We start from the raw sequence: 18,843 nt of genomic DNA on the forward strand, positions 1-18,843 counted from the left end.
CTTTAATGTCCCCATGTGGTACACTTGTGACAAGAAAATAACAACTTTTATGACAGATAATAAAGATTAACATTGGGAATATAGCCAGAATCTATGTATGTCTTTTTGATGTCTTTATTAGGATCCCCATTAGCACTAGCATGAGCATTGGCTATTCTTCCCGGGGTCCTCACACACAAAACATACATAAACATACATACAACAACATTCAAACAAAACAGCTCATCATTTCATGCAATTTACAGCGCTGTCTGAAATGAAGACTGGAACGGTCATCCAGTTATCGGCGTCCTAAGGCCAAACTAAAGTAAATACAAATAAGTATATATAATAATATATGCATACATAGCCATAGGCACAGTTCAAATGTACTTTATAATACTTAAATAATTGTTTAGCAACCTTTGGAAATGTACTTGAGAATGTTCCTGAATGATATGACCACGGCTCTGTACAGCATGACTGTTTTCTGTCCCTTATTTGATTTAGAGTTGGGTAATACAAACCTTCCTTCTGTTGTATGTCGTGTTTGATAGTTATGTTGAGCATACTGCGCTATAAACCTTTGTGATAATATATCTGGTGAGTGAGTCACTGTAATATTTCTGACAAAATGTAACTAAATATAATTAGACCTCTGTCTGACACCATTTCAGTGTCTCCAGCATTCCAGGGACTCTGGTTCTGCGGGAGCTCTGCAGCGCACATCGTGCTGCCTTATTGTGTGCTACTTGTAGTTTGTTTCAATCTTTTTCAGCAGCACTCGACCATATCACCAAACAATAATCAAGCTGCGACAGAACGCAAATATTTTACAATTCATTTTACAAGTAATATATTTAATTTATATAGCGCTTCTCATCTGCCAAGACAAATCTCGAAGTGCAAGTGACACACCCCTTCCCATTTTACATTCAACATTATCAATTAGTTTAGACCAAGATAATTTATGACCCAGGGTTACACCTAGCAAGTGTGTCTCCTTACCTGTTCAATTTGAATATGGTTTAAATGTAGTTGCAATGTTGGTTCACCTTTGAACTGATGATTTGATCCTATTAATAAAGATGTAGTTTTCCAGCATTAAGTACTAACTTATTATGTATGACCCACTCGGATATCAGTTGTAGATCTTTATTCATAACATTTGTAAACTCTCCGATAGTCTATACTTCTGTTAATATGTGTAATGGTTAAAGTTTTTATATTCCTGCAAAAGGAAAACGTCCACTTCCTGTTTTAGAAATGTGCGCAGGAAAAGAGCTAAGGAAAAAGATGATTCATAACCAGTGAATTACCAGAAGGCTAAAGTCATTATTGTAACACACAGGGCGAGGTGTCAGGTATTATGTGTAATTGTATCACTTCGTAGAATATCCTCTGTGTAAAGGTCATGTTTAAGGGCATCCGTGGTTTGAAGATGGTGACGGCAGCCATGTTCTCCTCAGCTTGAAATGCACAGATTGCATGAATCCTAACACAGAAGAGTGCTTTGACGCACGTCCTTCTTTAGTTGATTGAGAGACTGCGTCTAAGGGAAGAGAACAATGATTTATCTGTGCAGGTAACTGTCTTGCTTTGATAGAAGATCAACTGTTTCACTGTCACAATGATATCATTAAGAAACGTGAAAAACGAAGTCGATATTAAAGATCTAGCGAAAAACACAATCTGCATTCCTCCATCGAAACGGTTTGTATGTCAGGTAGATTTATGTATTTGTACTTTAAAGCTGATAATGGAATGAGAGGAAATAGATTTCTGCAGTGCAAGCTTCCACAGACCAGACACCACTTTATGTTAGATGATATTTCCAAGCTTGCGATGGTGTCTAAAGTGAAGAGAATTGGTTCCTTCTTCATGCAGTAATGGCTGTAAACAGGTTCCTAAAACTCCATATAGCTTTAAAAGCGGTGTGCAGTGGAGGGCGGAGAGTATGCCGGTTTGGTTCCAGCCTCAGAGACCACGGCCGCAGATCGTTTCACAGATTAACACGACTTCAGTTCCAATCAGTCCATTTAGTTTACGGTGAGAAAAGACTGGAATGGAAATGTGCGCGCTCTCAAGCCTCCACACAGCACGGAGGCACCCTGGCTCCACTCAGCTCTGATGGCTGGGACTGGATCAGTAGCGCTGAAATGGAATCACGCTGGGATGAAAGCACAGTGAAGCTGAATAGGAAAGCTGATGCCTTGTGTCTTCGCACGTTTAACCCTGTGTTAGTTTACAGGTGGTAGGCTGTGGTCAACATCCTCCACCAGGCCTCAGCAGTAACACAACACTGTGTGACGATCTAAATCATTATCCATTGTTACCCGTTCACTTGCCAACAACACCTCTATTTACATTTTTTCAATTGTTATTACCTCAGTGAAGGATCTCATGTTTTCGGCTTGGCTGCTGGCCTGCTTTTCATACAAAGATACTTGAAACTAGTACCGTACTTTTCGGAATATAAGCCGCGACTTTTTTCCCCCATTTTTTTTGTACAGCTAACGGCCACTAGGGAACCTCCTAAATCTATGGATTTTACAGGTAAAATTAACCACCTTTAACACTATGGGCTCTAGGACCGGTCCGCGCCCGCCACCTTTAAGCGGCGGGCTCCAGCAGGAAAAGCTGGAGGCCGGAAAAGAGTGAGACAGGTAGCGCGCCAAAGTAAAAGTGGAACCGAGAGACAGAACGAGAGCAAGACAGACGGACAATTTAGCTGCTGCGGCTTATATGCAGGTTTATAGTCCGGAAAGTACGGTAATCGAGACCATTCAATGATTAGGAAATGTTACTTAATAAAGTCAGAAATGTTTTCATAGCCTTCCATAGAATCTCACTTCTTTTTGCAACCGCTTGAGTGGCCCCCTGCCGACTACTAGAGAGAATGTGAGTTTGGCATTGTATGTAGCTATGTTCGGAATAATAAAGAACCTTGAACCTTGAAATACCATGGCAGTAGTATTGAACATGTTCTCTTCTATCCTAGAGATGTCTTGTACCCTGTTCATGTGGAAACGTCTGCTTTTCACCGTGTGTGTGTGTGTGTGTGTGTGTGTGTGTGTGTGTGTGTGTGTGTGTGTGTGTGTGTGTGTGTGTGTGTGTGTGTGTGTGTGTGTGTGTGTGTGGTGTGTGTGTGTGTGGTGTGTGTGTGTGTGTGTGTGTGTGTGTGTGTGTGGTGTGTGTGTTGGTGTGTGTGTGTGTGTGTGTGTGTGTGTGTGTGTGTGTGTGTGTGTGTGTGTGTGTGTGAAGCTATGGAGGGGGATGGGGAGGTGATCATCAGTCCGGTGCAGAACTGCAGCCACTGTGAAAGCGACGAATGCCACGACACCTACGGCAGCATCGTGTGCTACTGCGACGAGGGTCTGATCCTGGCCCGGGACGGGGTCTCCTGCATCAACGCTACAGGTCAGACTGCTGCTCATGCAGAAAGGACTTGAGCTGATGTAATTGTACCTGTAATAGGCTGTGGCTCGGCGAATAGATGATGAGTTAATCATGAGTAATTAGGCCTGGGAGGCTCTGTGCTTAATTGAATCTTTATCTAAGGAAAGGTTTTTTATGAATGTCTTAATCATTCCTAATAATAATCAATCCGTAGGATAAGCTAAGCCTAATGGAGATGATATACCTTTAGAAGTATTAGTCTGGCTCTGTGATAGATCTCTGCGATACATTCAGATGAAAGCTTTTTAATGTTGAGGGAATTCGGCTGAAACACTCAGGGTGTGGATATTCATGTTTTGTACTTACATTATTCAATGAAACGTGATTGAATAACGCATTATGCAACATTTGTATAGATAATACTGACCCTAAGTTCACGCGACTGCATATTTCCCCACCATCTCAACCGTGTGCCGTGTCTTCTGTTAAACTGCTACAAAGCGATGCAGGCTACCCCCTCTGGAAATAGAAACGCCTCTCCAATTATTCTTTGTAATCTCTTGAATCATGAGCGTATCAAAGTATATCTGAAGTAAATGAATATGGCAGAATGTCCCTTTATCATTTGGAATGGTATCTTAATGACCTCGAGTGTCTCCTTGCCCCATGGTTTGCAAGTCTGTTCTCCAAAGTGACAAGCAGGAGATAACTGTGTGATGCCAGGTCATGAAAGGTCGCTATCTCAATATGGCGTCTCTGGGCGTGAAGACGTGTTCTTCGCTCTGACGAGTGAAGTGAGATCTCCCCCGTGCCCATGGGAGGGGAATTGACATGCGCCGGCCGCCGCTGCTCCTAAGCTCTGTTGTGTCATCGCTTTCACATCATTGATTAAGTGTGGGATCAGAGTGGCGGGGGGAATGTTAATGCTCCTCTGGGGACGATAACAAGTGTGGAATGCTGTTGTCTCCCCTTGTCTGACAGAGGTTACCCGGCTGCCCCCCCAGCCGTCTCTATCCCACCTGGCGCTGGGGCTGTCTGTGGGCACCTCGGCCCTCATCGCCGCCCTGCTGCTGGCCGTCTCCGGGGTCATGATCAGTAAGTGAGGGAGGGAGGACAGGGGAAACACGTTAACACAAGTGTAAGACATATGCTGCTATGAGTCTGCGGATACGAAGTCAGAGGATTCATGGTGAGACGGCAGAGTGTGTGCTCTGTTGCTTCAAAGCATGCCTTCTTTCAAACAATCATTCAGAATACACATGTAAGTGTTTATTTCCCTTCATTCATCTGTAAGGTATTTCATCTAAAGTTAGCATAAGATCATTTCTCATTTGTACAGTTAAATGTTACATTTAAAATAAATTGTTATATAAAAATAGAAATGATTTAATGTAATGAATCAACTGGGGATGTTTAATGTTGATATCCATGACCTAAAATGCGTACCCTAATCTCCTGCAGTGTGTTTAAAAGATACATGGGATTTCACTGCATGTTATTAAAGCCCTTTGATCAAAGTGAGCTTTTTCTCATGACAAAGTAAACGTGGGGGAAGTAGGACGTTAAAGTAGTCCTTATGATTCTGAAGAGCCCCTGTGCTGGGTAACGCTAAAGAGGTTCCGTTTCGTTACACACACACTCCAGTCCGCCCATCGCCCTGAGCAGCTTGCTGTCAGAACAGGAACAGGAAGTGAACCCTCGGACAGCCGCACACATCCTCCAGCTCACCTGCTTTCAGGCTATTACAGCCAGACATGTGCACTCATTGAGCCATCATCTCCTCCCACACACACACACACACACACACGCACACACACACACGCACACGCTCCTGCTCTTACAGCCAGACTCCCACCTACACGCCTGTACCGTCAGTAGAGGCAGCGGGGGTCTGTGGAGGAGTGGGTCTACCTCTGTGATGAATGCCACGTGCTAATGATGGATGGCTGCGTAGCCAGCGGCTAACAGCACTCGTACATTAGAAAGCACTTGGTAAATAAATAACTCCCCACACACACACACACACAAGCATACACACATACACTATTCTCCCTGGGACTAATGGGTTCCCAGCTCAGGTTGAGGCTGCTTCTAGAACTGCGGTGTGTGTGTGTGTGTGTGTGTGTGTGTGGTGTGTGTGTGTGTTGTGTGTGTGTGTGTGTGTGTGTGTGTGTGTGTGTGTGTGTGTGTGTGTGTTGTGTGTGTGTGTGTTGTGTGTGTGTGTGTGTGTGTGTGTGTGTGTGTGTGTGTTGTGTGTGTGTGTTGTGTGTGTGTGTGTGTGTGTGTGTGTGTGTGTGTGTGTGTGTGTGTGTGTGTGTGTGAAGGAGAGGCAAGTGTGGGGATGTTCCATGAGCTGCAAAACTCACAATATTCCGTTTTTTTTCCCCGAGAGGAAGTAAGAAACCAGAAGTATTCACATTTAGAAGCTGGAAATAATAATGTTTACTTTACAACTAATGAGTATATTTGATTTTGATTTTTTTGATTTGATATACTTTATTAATCCCCGTGGGGAAATTGTTTATTATGAAATAGTCTGCAATTAATGTAACAGTTGACATACTAATGGATTGCTCTTTGCAGCTGTGCTTGGTCTTATGCTTACGTGTAATATGAACACAATCCTCCAGGACACGTTTTAAACATAGGGATAGATTCTGAAACACTGACAGACGGAATCTGGCCTCACATAGAGAGGAATCAATATTTCACAAAGCATAAACATTGCTGTGGAACCAAACAAAAGGTGTTGAGAGAAATAACAACTGGTAAGCTCTCCACGTTGTTTGCTTTAGCTGCCAAGCAACAATCTCCACAAGAAAGATGTGTTCAAGGTTTGTTTGCTTGTTGCTAAAACTGAGGATTTCCCAACAGTGGGATTGAAACGATTGAATGTTCCTCTCACCAGTGTACAGGCGTAAACATACGGAGCTGCAGTCCATCCAGCTGGAGCTGCAGAGTCCAGACTGTAAGCTCAGCAAGCTGCGGGCCCTCCACCATCATGACCGACTACAACCCCAACTACTGCTTCGCCGGAAAGACGGCATCGGTCACCGCCTGAAGGAAGTGCCGCGGAGAAATCTCTCCCTCACCAGGTACGAGAGCAGATTACAATCACGCCTTCTTGCTGCGTGTCTTGTATGAGCTGAATACACCTGTCCTCTGTGGGGACGTGGGACCTGACTGAAGGCAACCGTAATCTGAACAGACTCACTGCAATTAGACAAACTATTTCAATAGGCTGGACTCGTGAATCCAGCCTTGGTGTGAGAAGTAGTAGCAGCTTAGTGTACGGGTCTGCTGCAGGGATCCAAGTGTGCTACCAATCAGAGCAGACTGGCTCTGGTTTCAGACAGAGGGTGAAAGAGGTGCTGCAGGCAAATGAAGGCATGGAGACACGTCACAGTCGAGGCACAACATCTATATGGGACCCTGAACATGAGGGGGGCCCTTTAGGACATGTCTTAGAGCTGGTTGCTTCTATTGTATCCAATCTAGGAGACGTGTATTAAAGTCTCAGCTTCACTTCTAAAATAGGAATGGAGTTGTAAATAATGAATGTGTTTGTGTGTCTCCAGGGGTCTGGGTCACGGAGCCTTCGGTGAAGTGTACGAAGGGCTGGCAGTGGGGATCCAAGGTGAACCCAGTCCTCTGCAGGTGGCAGTCAAGGTGAAGTTACGCTCTAAGGAACTCTAAAGATGTGTTTCAGACTTTGATGTTGATGTTTACAGCCTTTTACAATGCACCAGACATCATGCACCTCAGAATAGCTTTTTATCAGGACATGAGATTCTGAGTTGTAGTGTGTCTTGCTCCTGTACTCGCCTCTTTACATCGGCTACCAGTCCATTTTAGAATACAATTTAAAATGTTACTGTTCGCATTCAAAGCCTAAACGGTTTAGCCCCACCGTGCCTGGCAGAGCTTTGAATACCACACACCCACACGGTCACTGAGGTCTGCTGACTCCTTCTGGAAGTCCCTAAATCGAGGCTAAAGCAGTGAGGAGACAGAGCCTTTGCTGTTGCAGCTCCAAAAGTATGGAAGGAATTGCCCCTCCAGGTCAGACTTGCTCCAACTCGGCCTGTTTAAAACCCCACTTGTTTCCCCTTGCCTTTACAGACCAGGCGACACTTGTGCTTTTACATCTGGGTTTTTATCTTACTCGTGTTTTGTGTTGTTGTTACCTCATGCAGGAGAGTTCCTCAGTCGGTGGCTTCTGATCTGGTTTCATCGTCTCGTGTTTTACATTTGTTTCACGCCCTGTCTGTTTTCATGTATTCATGCTATGTTTTTATACAGTTGTTGATGTACAGCACTTTGTTCAACTCTGTTGGTTTTAAATGTGCTATAGAAACCAAGTGGATTGGATTGCTGTTTTGCAGTTAAAGGCTCTGCAGCACGAAAACTGCCACTTCTGTTTCACCGCCTTATAAAGAAATGCACCAGGCTCTAAACACAATTCTGCTCTTTATCAAACTGACACAAAATAATGTTAAGATCAGGCATGAAGAATAAAAACAACAGGATGTCTTTATTGTTTTTTTTCCATGTCAAAAATAAAGTCAAAATGTCCACTCAATGCTTATAGTTGGACTTATTCTCAAACCTTGACATTTATGTACACCACTTCTCTCCTCTGTCCTTCATTCCTTGCACTGAGATGCTGTTTGTATTTCCAACAGACCCTGCCGGAGGTTTGCTCTGAGCAGGACGAGCTGGACTTCCTCATGGAGGCTCTAATCATCAGGTAAAGCACCCAGACCGTGAACACAGCTGTTTCTCAAACAGTGCAGACGCAGCACATTTCTGATGCACATTGTGTCCCCTGCTGTGTTTCCGCCCTGCAGTAAGTTCAGCCACCAGAACATCGTGCGCTGTGTGGGGGTCAGTCTGCAGACCATGCCCAGGTTCATCCTGCTGGAGCTGATGACCGGGGGAGACCTCAAGTCCTTCCTGAGGGAGACCAGACCCCGGCTGGTGAGACAGACCTGTATTGAATGGATACTTGTATTGGTTTAAGCTACAAATGTTATCGCCACTGAGCCCCAGAATTATTATTTTTTTCAACATTTCCCCCTCGTGTTTTATTACCAACATCTCATGCAGCAACATTCTCTAAGATTTCCTCTTAATTTAGTGTTAGGAGACATTCTTATCCATCCAAATCTGCTCTCTCCCAGGTGTATGGTGACTCCCCTTTGATCATAAATATAAGCTCATAGTTTATTATTAGGTAACACCCCTTTAGACTGTGAAAGGGTGGGCATTGTGCCGTGTGCAAAAACTCTGGCACAAGAATTAAAGCGATGCCACCAAAAAAGGCTGTAAGAAGAATTTCAGCAGGAGAGATTTAAAGACACCATTATGCAAACATGAACAAATTAAACTGGGATTTCTGCATCTGAGAGCCGTGTGTAACCCATTCAGAAGCTGGAAAAAAACTATTATCCTCCAAGGGGTTTTAAAGTCTTAACTGGGATACATTGAACAATAGTATTTCTACAAAAATCAAGTCTAATCACAGACATGAGAGTAAATAACGGCATTTTGTTTGTATATCGCTTGCTGAATGAGGCCCAAATCTGCCTCATTGACTAATATTGCATTCTGGGTATTCCTCTGTCTGATCAGGAGCATCCGTCCAGCTTGTCCATGGTGGATCTTCTGAATGTGGCCCGAGACATCGCAAAGGGCTGCCAGTATCTGGAGGAGAACCAGTTTATACACAGGTACGACCCCAGAACTACTCTGCATATGGATATATCAACAGTAATGTAAGGGTTCTAAACAGATTAGCTCTGCACAGAGACAAACAAACACAGCACATATACATATGGAATGCTAATTTGCAAAGAGAAATATTCAAACTCAAATAGCACAGACTTGCCCGCATTCACACGCTGCCTTTGCTCAGGATTACGAGTGGTCTGCGTCCGCCCAGGCGTGACATATGGACCCTGCTGCCTTGGCCTCTCGTATGACCGCACAATGGACAGGTGATGGGTTTAGCATCCGAGCAGCCAGATGGGGCAGCCGGCTGGCCTTTCTACGCTCTGAATCAAAGGAGCAAGTCCCATTCTATATCCACATTCACAGTGGTTGGTGAACTAAATCACTTTGAAATGCATTTCTTGAGTCCTTCTGCTCCGTGGATGTCTGTGAGGAAAGTCTAGTACATGTCAAATAGGCCAGTGGTCAAAATGGCTCCCACATTCACATCTGGACGCTTAAAGCTCGTGTCTCCATCTTCATGTTTCTGTGCGGCTTGGCCAATGACAAACGAGACCTTGTCTGCCCCAACTTGGCACAGTAAGGCCCATCAATCCATCCCTCGTTCATGCCTTCAAACTTGTATTAAAATTCACCCTTATACTGTCCTTGAGACTCATTTCATTTGTATGGGGGTGTGTTTACTCGGGGTTGAGTAAAGGGCAGGTGGATGAGGTAGGGTGGAGGAGAAAGCAGCTTTTCTTAAGGGATTACAGGGTGTGGATGATGAGCTGCAACAGGTCAAATCACAGCTTTCATGCTGTCTGAGAACTACTTTCTCTGGGTGCTGGTATTCCAGGGTACTACATGGAATATAGAGCATATGAGTGTGGGGTTGGTTCAGCAGTCTACGAGCCCCTACACAAATGTATTTATTTATTATGTTCCCATATCCTCTCGACTCCTGTTCCAGGATAACAGAAATGCTAGCTAGGTCTTCTAAACGTTGTCCTACATGCCCAATATGTGTTTCCTGAGTGCCACAGGAACTGTGCGTGTGCCATGTGGCCGAAGCTGGTTCGGGTGTTCTTAGTTTCACCAGCTAGACATGACCTTTACCTTCCCCCGGCAAACTAGCAATCTTTAATGTTGACATCCATTTGTATCTGTGTCATCGAATAATGTTACATTTTTATAACGTTATTTTACAATAACACAGGTACTGACATTAGGAACTGTAGTCGCTTGAAAAGAATCACTGACGAGGAGAGTCAAGTAGTTCAACTTCAGCTGTTTAAAACAGACTAATCACAGGGGCGGTAAGTGCTGCAGTGAAATGGGTCTTGGAGCTGCAGTTAGTGTGCTGTAAATAAGGTCTACACTTTGAAGCCGGTTAACTTTGTTTTAATAACAGCCTGCTCTCCCATCACTGTGCTGCATGTGCTCTGTGTCCTTCCCCTAAGCCCTCAGCGACACACTGACAGCTTCTGCTGCATTCAAGGCTGTCCCTGCCTACGAGGAGCAAAACTCATTTGCATGAATTCTCGAGAGCCATTAAACAAGAACTGCTTGGGTTTCTACGCAGCCCCTCATGAGAGGAGAGGAACGAGCTCATGTGTGAGCTGATGCTATGCTTTTGGAGACGCCTCTAAATGGATGGATTCATTCACTTCTTTTTATGAATAGGGAATGTTGTGGCAGGATACCACAATTTAGTCAATGATTTGATATCTCATTTATCTCTCAGACATTCATTTGACAGCTTGAGTCCACATTTCACTAAAACTGAGAAGCCACCGGATGCCCTAGACATTGTTTTTGTTTCATGCCAAATCATCTATTCTCATACTTGAAGTTGTATTATATTATAATAAGTTGAATTGTTCCAGACACTTCTGGCGCATTGAAGTGGGGCAGCCATGCATAGAGTAGTGCCCTCGGTTTAAATCAATCTGAACTATCACTTCAGCCTCATTTCACATTCCGAGTTTTCATCAGAGATTGGAGGATACCATCAAAGCACGCAAACTGATTGAATACTGCGAGTTGTTGTATGTCTTGCTCCTGCCCTGTCCCATGATCTACATTGAGCAGATATTCATCGTCCCGAGTGCACTACTGTCTTTACTGTGATGAGGAGCACTAAAGCTGCATTACTTCTTAAGATGATAAGAACGTTTGGCGCCTTGGGAGCCCAATGCAGCGTGTGGGCTCAATTGTGTCTTCCCCAGACTGTATTTCCTCAAACTAGTAGAGTGCAAATAGGATTTTATTCTCTTCCAACCCACTCTGCCAGCAACGGAACATTTCAATCTTGTCTATGGATGCACCATGTGGGCAGAGCTATAAAGGAACAGTAGGAAACCATACACTTGACTTTACTCGCTTTGTACTTCCACTGAATGTAAGATCCCACAGGGAGCGTCTGTCGGAGTTTCATATGTGGAGCTCTCTTATAGATGCACACATATGAAGCTAGTGAAGGGAGGAGGCCTGAGCAAAGCTGTGTGGATGTTCAGTATGTTTAACTCTTGTACACAGTGCCTTCTAAATGTATTACAATACAAAGTGTCATTCAGACTTAAAGTGCCTGTGCATCTATGAAAATGACCAATATTGTTGAACCAGCAGTAAGTACATGACCGCATGTATGTGTTTTTCTCCTTCTTCAGAGACATTGCAGCTCGTAATTGCCTACTGACCTGCAAAGGATCGGGCCGTGTCGCCAAGATTGGAGATTTTGGGATGGCTCGAGACATTTACAGGTACGATTCATTCCAACTGATATCAGACAGCATGCGAGACCTACACGGCTTTCTCCACATCAGCACTGGGTTCAGATGAGTCGTAATGGGGTTTAAACCCAGACTGCTCCTGTGGGGATGGCCCACAGTATTGAGTATGTAAGTCGCTTTGGATAAAAGCGTCTAACAAGTGACATGTAACGTAATGTACACTAAGTAAGCTCACATCAAACAGAAATAAGAAAGAGAAAAACAATGTGTGAGCATTCATCTTTACCGTGGAGTAATCACCAGGCTGGACAAAAGGACAACATTTGTATTTAGAGATAAAGTGTAAGAATCAAATCCTTTTTATTCCGGATGTTGACTGAATACCCAGATCATTGTAATATTTGCTGTGGAGGTTTACCAATACCATTTCACCACACCAACGTCGCTGCACTAAAGAAGAGTTCTTTCCAGGTTAAGGAAAGGTTTACTGTGCTATTAAATAAAGTAAGAAGTAGCCACATTTCTCATTGATATTGGAAAATCTGACATGTTTGCCACTAGTGGAGTCGCCCCCTAATGGCTATAAGAGAGAATGCAGGTTTAAGTCACTTTTGCGTTACTAGATCAGGAGTTAGCTGCTAAGATGTGTTTCCCTAAACAGCATGAAGGCAACACAATCCAGAGAAAGCTGGTCTCATTTACACTGACTGTTGGATATCGTCCTCGTTATTCCCTTTAGTATCAGTTGGTATAAAGGCCCGGACACACCAAGCCGATTTTGGCCGACGATGAGCATCGACACGCCCTAATCAGATTGGTGTGTCCCGCAACCGTTGTGTCTTTTCAGCCGTGCCGACACCTTTTTTGGCCGACTGCCCACCATGTTGAATCGGTGGGCAGTCGGCCAAAGGCTGTCGGTAACATAAATCACTGTGATTGGCTGTTCAGCTAGCGAATCAGTGCATGAGAAGCGAAACGGAAGGGAGGGACCCAAACAAACTAATGGCCCGTCCACACAGCAGCGTGCGTTGAAAGCTTCACCATTCACTTTGAATGGGGTGACGTCACTTTTCGCCAAACTGCATTGTGGGAGCTTTGCTGGCGTGGCTCGCTGCAAAAGTTGAGCAATGATCAACTTTTGAAGCTTCGGCAGAAGCGTCAGCCAATCGAATCATATGCCAGTACAAGCTCTAGCCAATCAAACCGCTGCTTGTGTGTCAGGGGCGGGAGATTCATGTGATTGGTTGTTGGTCGAGTTTCAGACACGCCCACCGGCAAGCTTCCACGCACGCCGCTGTGTGGACGGGCCGTTAAGAAGGCAAATCTGAGATTTCATTTAACTCCAGCTCTCGAGACAGGTTCGGGAAAGCCCCATGAGCTTCTCGCTGTAGAGTGAAAATGGAACGCACACGCTATGTGTTGTTTGTTTATATCACGCAGTCTATTCTTCTTCTCTCGGTTATCACGCAGTCTGTCTTCCGGTTGTTGCCTGACGAATACACACTACCGCCACCTGCTGGTAAGGAGAGTTATTTCCACTCACGCATGCGCAGTTCGTACGTGCTTCTTGGCCGTCGGCTAAAGTCTTTGCGGTGTGTTCCAGTGCGACACATGGCCAAGACGCAGAGACGCAAGGCGACACAACAGTCGGAGGTCCGTCTGTGTCCGGGCCTTGAAGGAACTGACTACCACGATAAAAACTGAACACAGAGTTCTCAAGCTTAAGTTATTTTTACTTCACATTCATATTGCTTTAAATTACCAGCTCTGTACTTTAAGTTTTTTTCCTCGTATATGATTGTAAATGTCATGGCATTTATCATGAAGACTTTTAAATGCAACTGGGAACATGTTCTTCTCTATCACACTTTGAATGTACATCATCTCATCTGGAGCCCCTGTGGCTTCTCATTATTCTTAGCTCAAACCAATTCTACAATTTCACGTGACAGCGTTCAATTGAATGCACAATGCAGCAGGGAAATCTCCAAAGTCTTTCATCTGGTAAGAAATTAGAGCAGGGGAAATATGCCACAGCACTAAGCTGCATGAACACAGCACTTTCCAGTCATGGAGTCACACATGAACAAAGAGCTGCACAATCCTCCCGGAGGGGCCACGTTAGGTTGCTTGATTTAATTGCTGATGTCAGGTTTTCAGGTGCCTCCATGTGATTTTCTTTTTTATCTTGCAGCCTGGAGCTGTGGTGCCGGGACTTGTTTTATTATCATTGTTATCATTTTGAGAGGGAGGGACAGTTGTGTTCCGCCGCTGGTGTGTTATTCTTCCCGTTTCACGATGTGGCCCTCCTGCTACGTGGCGAGGGACATGTGAGGCACCGTGAGGCACCGTGACGAGGCTGAATGTCAGCTGGGTGTATTCTGGGAGTAGAGCCACAGACGGACCTTTACATGGTATACCGTGGATCCCCCCCACCCACTCTCCCTCACACACAGGCTTCCACACCGGTGTTGCTCTGGTAAACAAAAGCTGCCAGTCACTAATCATCCTTAGGTAAACAGCCGCCACTATGAAGAAAGATCCTCTGTGCTTCCAGAAATCAAAGGCATTTTTTCTGAACTGACGATATTCTCATAGGAACAATGGTGTGTAGCATGACTTTAGGCTGACACACACACAGAACATTCATCAGGCCCCACATTGTGTCGTATTCCCCTATCTTCCTTTCTGCACACTGAATTGCTTTCACACAAAATCACACACATATAAAACACCTCCATTTGTGCTATCGGTTCCCTGGGACTGTGTTTAAGCCTTCCTTAATCTGCGGCTGAGCGTTCAGTCTGTGCTGGTGCTGTTAGCAGCAGTAATAAATATGTCCATAAACTCCATGCTAAGGAAAAAGGTAGACCTCACTGATAGTGGGATTATCAGTCTTATGCTGTACATGTACCATCCCTCAATCTTTTTTAAATATTCCAGCATGTTCAAATGCAGAGGATAATGTACTGAATAGCAATGTACAACATTTCCATGTGTTTAAATCTTCTTTTTTAAGATATGCCTTACTTCCAGAGGTCACAGCTGTATATATATTGAAAGAAAAAAGGATTGGAGATTGTGGGAGTCTTTATCAGTGAACTCTTTTCATAACAACACAAGCAGGATCACTGCCATGGCCGTATCTACCATTGAGGTCACCGAGGTCCGGACCTCGTTAATATTTTCCGAGCTGTGTATAACAAAACTTGTGAAATAATTGCACTAAACGGGGTTCTTTGTAGTACTTCCATTTACTGACCATGGGGGCGCTGCATAACTACGCAGCCTCTGTTAAAGCAAACAGAAGAAGACGACATGTATCAACAAACCACCGCAGCCCGGGCCCCGTCTCAGGTCGACTATTTTCATTTCCTCGCTCCTCGGTCTCACCGGAAGTTGATTTGCCTGCGCCATCTTGAGTACCGTCCCATGGCTCTTATTTCTGCCGGAGGACCGAGGATCGATCATGGAGGAGCGATAACCGAGGAACCACCAGACCATCCTCCGATGAAATCCTCAGATACTCACCCCGCCCCCTTACTGTGTATCGCTCACTGATTGGACGAGGCAGTGCATGCACTGATCTGATGCTTCTTGACATGAGAGCAATACCCCAGCGGAGTGAAGAAAATACATGAACCTCACGGGACTCACTCCTCAGTTTAAACCGTGTAATTCATATTTCATTTAGTTACAAATATGTGATATATCTGAACAACAAAGTGGTCAAAAATCATTTTATTCATTTATTGGAAACATTTTCATGATCGCTTTTTTCGTTTTACATTTAAATGTATTGTCATTTCCATTCAGTCATTCATTAAGTGCTATTACAATGTTAATGTGCTACATATCCACACAAATAGACAAAGTGTGCAATCCAATGAATGTTAATCTAACTATTGTTCGTTTATACATTTTAAGAATGGCGTTTATCTTTTTTGAGAATGAGTTCTTATTTTTATTTTATTTATTGGAGTCTACAACAGATGATACGAATGTTTGTGTCAGTAAATGTGTGGCGGGGGTGACGCTCCGGAGGAAAGGACGTCCCATTGCTCTTAAAACTCATTTCCCTGCTTCTCGTGGTTTCCTTGCGTCCCTCCATGCTTCCCTGGTGGGAGGGACTAAACGCAGGGAAACGACGCAAGTGAGGGAAGCAAGGATTTCATTTAACCGACCTGAGACGGGGGCCCCGGACTTGAACCCGCTTGAACCGGAGCAGCGAAGGAGTGATGAGGTCATGGATGAGGTATCTAGAGATCTGAGTCCAGAGGAGAGATGAGGTATCTAGAGATCTGAGTCCAGAGGAGAGATGAGGTATCTAGAGATCTGAGTCCAGAGGAGAGATGAGGTATCTAGAGATCTGAGTCCAGAGGGCTGCTTGTGTTTCTGTTCATCAGGACATCATATGACCAGCAGATCCTGTGTGAACGCTCTACGTTAGTCAGTGGACGTCCGACAACATGCACACTAACTGATATTGCAGCTATTGGCTATACTTTGGTTTACATTGCGTGAATAAACTAGCTAGAGAGCTAAAGTTAATTACATTAATCAAGGATTACCTTTTAACAAACGTTGTAATGCTTTTCTTTCATTTCAATTTGAGTAAAACATTGAAGATATAACATTGTATTGTTTTCTTTTTACACTGACTCAGATATAATGAAAAGACTACGTCAGTCGAGGCTCAGCTTTGGTAAGGAAGAGACAGGACGGGCAGAGAGAGAAAGTGATGGAAGTCAGGGAGGAACTGCAGGTACAGTCACACAAAAGAATGTAGGCTTAATAACCACATCTATTTATCTATAACAATAGCCTTTACAACAGGCATAATTTTAAAACAACATACATCTATTACAGTTATGATGTCATAATAACATAAAATTGTATAAAACACAATTTGCTTACATCTTTGTTCTCTTTTGAGAATCAAACAAAACAGATTTTTTTTAAAATAATGCAAACAAACAAGTGAAATGAACTAAATGGCTGAATTGCTTTTAATTCACTGGCAGGAGCGACAAGTGAAAAGTAGCAAAAAGTGAACAACGAGGGAGAGATTCATTTCATTTCAAACCTTTATTTAACCAGATTGGTCCCATTGAGAACATAGATCTCTTTTTCAAGGGAGACCTGCAGCATATAGGTTCCACATGAAACATAAAACAATAAAGGACATCATACATTATATTTACAGGATTCATTTACATAGTTATAGACATTTACAAGTGCCCATAGTATCAACAAGCATTTCATTTAGCCTCGCTTTAAAAACATGCAGAGGAATGAGATTGCTCAGTTTCAATTCTTGCTGAAGATTGTTCCAAGCAAGTGGAGCTGCGCACATAAAAGCTGTCTTACCTAAGACAGTCCTTGCTCTTGGCACATCTAACAAGACTACATCATGCGATCTCGGACAATAGCTGCTTGCAACTCTGTGTGATCAGAGAGCAAATATAATACGGGAGTTTACCCAACAAAGCTTTATAAATAAACGTGTATCAAAGATTTGAACAAAGAGAAAGAGTAGAGGACAGAGAGAGTAATGAACAGGAAGAAGACAGAGAGACTCAAGAAGATGGAAGAGAGGCTGCAGGTTATGGAAAGGAGAGAGACATGGAAAATGAATGTTGACAATGTTTTGTGATCATTTTAGCCTCTTCTGCATGTCCAGATCATTAATAGTAACAATCAACTGATTCTTATGTATTACACTTTCAAAAATTATTTATGCTGATATTGTCAGCCCACTGACATGGGTTGAAATCAATATATTATCCAATTTGTGACCCCCCACAGGACTTAAAAAGCACCTAACTAGATCATGAAAATCCCAAAAATATTGGGGGGTATCCCCCGAACCCCCCTATCATGTTTGGAAATCGGTATTTAGGAAATCCTGGATACGGCCCTGATCACTGCCACAGCTGTTTGATTGAATCACATCTTTCGAGGACACACCGCCTCCCTGACTAATTTCTTGATAAGGATAGACAGGGAAATGAGAGGAATAGGCGTAAGTAGGGCACACATAGGGAGATGTTGTTAGGATTCAATACTGTAATTGCAGGCCTACAAATGCAGGAGGGAACTGTTTCCCCTCAGTGCATCGATCGTGTTATTCTCAGCCAGATATCACGGGGATAAGTGGGACTGCCCTGTGGTTCTTAGCTAATCTGTCAAGCAAACAAACTCAATTAGTGATTGTTTTCCCTTCTTCATTGATTAAGTGCAATTTTCTTCAAGGCTAACTTCTTGTGCCAATAGTTTGCTAAATAAACATTTCCCTTTCAGCCTGACTTTCTGACAGCATATCATCTCTCAACTCACTGCTCCCCCCCAAAGACACACAGATGGAGCTACGAGTTCAACTCAAATGATCAGGGCTGGCTCCTGTTATTTGCCCTGGGTCCATACCATTGCAGTTTCAATACCATTAGTCCTGGTTTAAATATCACTGCAAAAAGATAGTTTGAGCAAGATGAAGCTTTGTTTGTCTTTAAACGATAACGACTTGAATCACTGTTTCAGTAAAGAGAGACAGCCAGTGTGAATCCTAATAGGACCAAAACATTTAACTAATATATGTCATTACATACTACTTTTGTAATGCAAAAATACTTTGTACAGACACAAGCTAATAAAATAGGAAACTTAAAAGCATATTTTTGGAGTATGTTATAAAATCAAAAAAGACCAATCTCTGAAATTGTTTCCTGTTAAGAAGGCTAGGCATAGCTACATCTGTTTGAGATTCCTGGTGGTAGTTGCTACTTATTTTTGGATTCAATTTGACGGATTACTTTTGAAGCATGCATAGCCCTAGTTTTTAACAGTAGTTGAGAAATGTTTTGCCCATGGGGAGCAAGAGAACAGCTTGAAATCAGTTTGAGATCCACCTAAACTACTGCGAAGAATAATTGTGATGGGTCATGCATCCTTTGGCTGCCATATCTGAAGAGCTTCAGCTGCCAAACCCACATTTGCTTTTTTTGTTGTATGGTGTCCT

The 18,843-nt window shown here is 43.5% G+C and overlaps 1 protein-coding gene across 1 annotated transcript in view; it reads left to right on the plus strand.

Moving 5' to 3' along the window:
- The window catches only part of LOC117468194 (ALK tyrosine kinase receptor-like), a 547,997-nt gene that overhangs the window by 516,506 nt on the left and 12,648 nt on the right, over window positions 1–18,843 (plus strand). The window contains 10 exon segments of the mRNA XM_034112221.2: window positions 3,244–3,399; window positions 4,360–4,473; window positions 6,287–6,369; window positions 6,371–6,431; window positions 6,434–6,473; window positions 6,957–7,047; window positions 8,064–8,128; window positions 8,229–8,358; window positions 9,013–9,110; window positions 11,763–11,855. Of these exon segments, the coding sequence (XP_033968112.1) occupies window positions 3,244–3,399; window positions 4,360–4,473; window positions 6,287–6,369; window positions 6,371–6,431; window positions 6,434–6,473; window positions 6,957–7,047; window positions 8,064–8,128; window positions 8,229–8,358; window positions 9,013–9,110; window positions 11,763–11,855 (931 nt within the window).

Source organism: Pseudochaenichthys georgianus, chromosome 22 (genome assembly GCF_902827115.2).
Source record: "Pseudochaenichthys georgianus chromosome 22, fPseGeo1.2, whole genome shotgun sequence".
Classification (NCBI taxonomy): Eukaryota; Metazoa; Chordata; class Actinopteri; order Perciformes; family Channichthyidae; genus Pseudochaenichthys; species Pseudochaenichthys georgianus.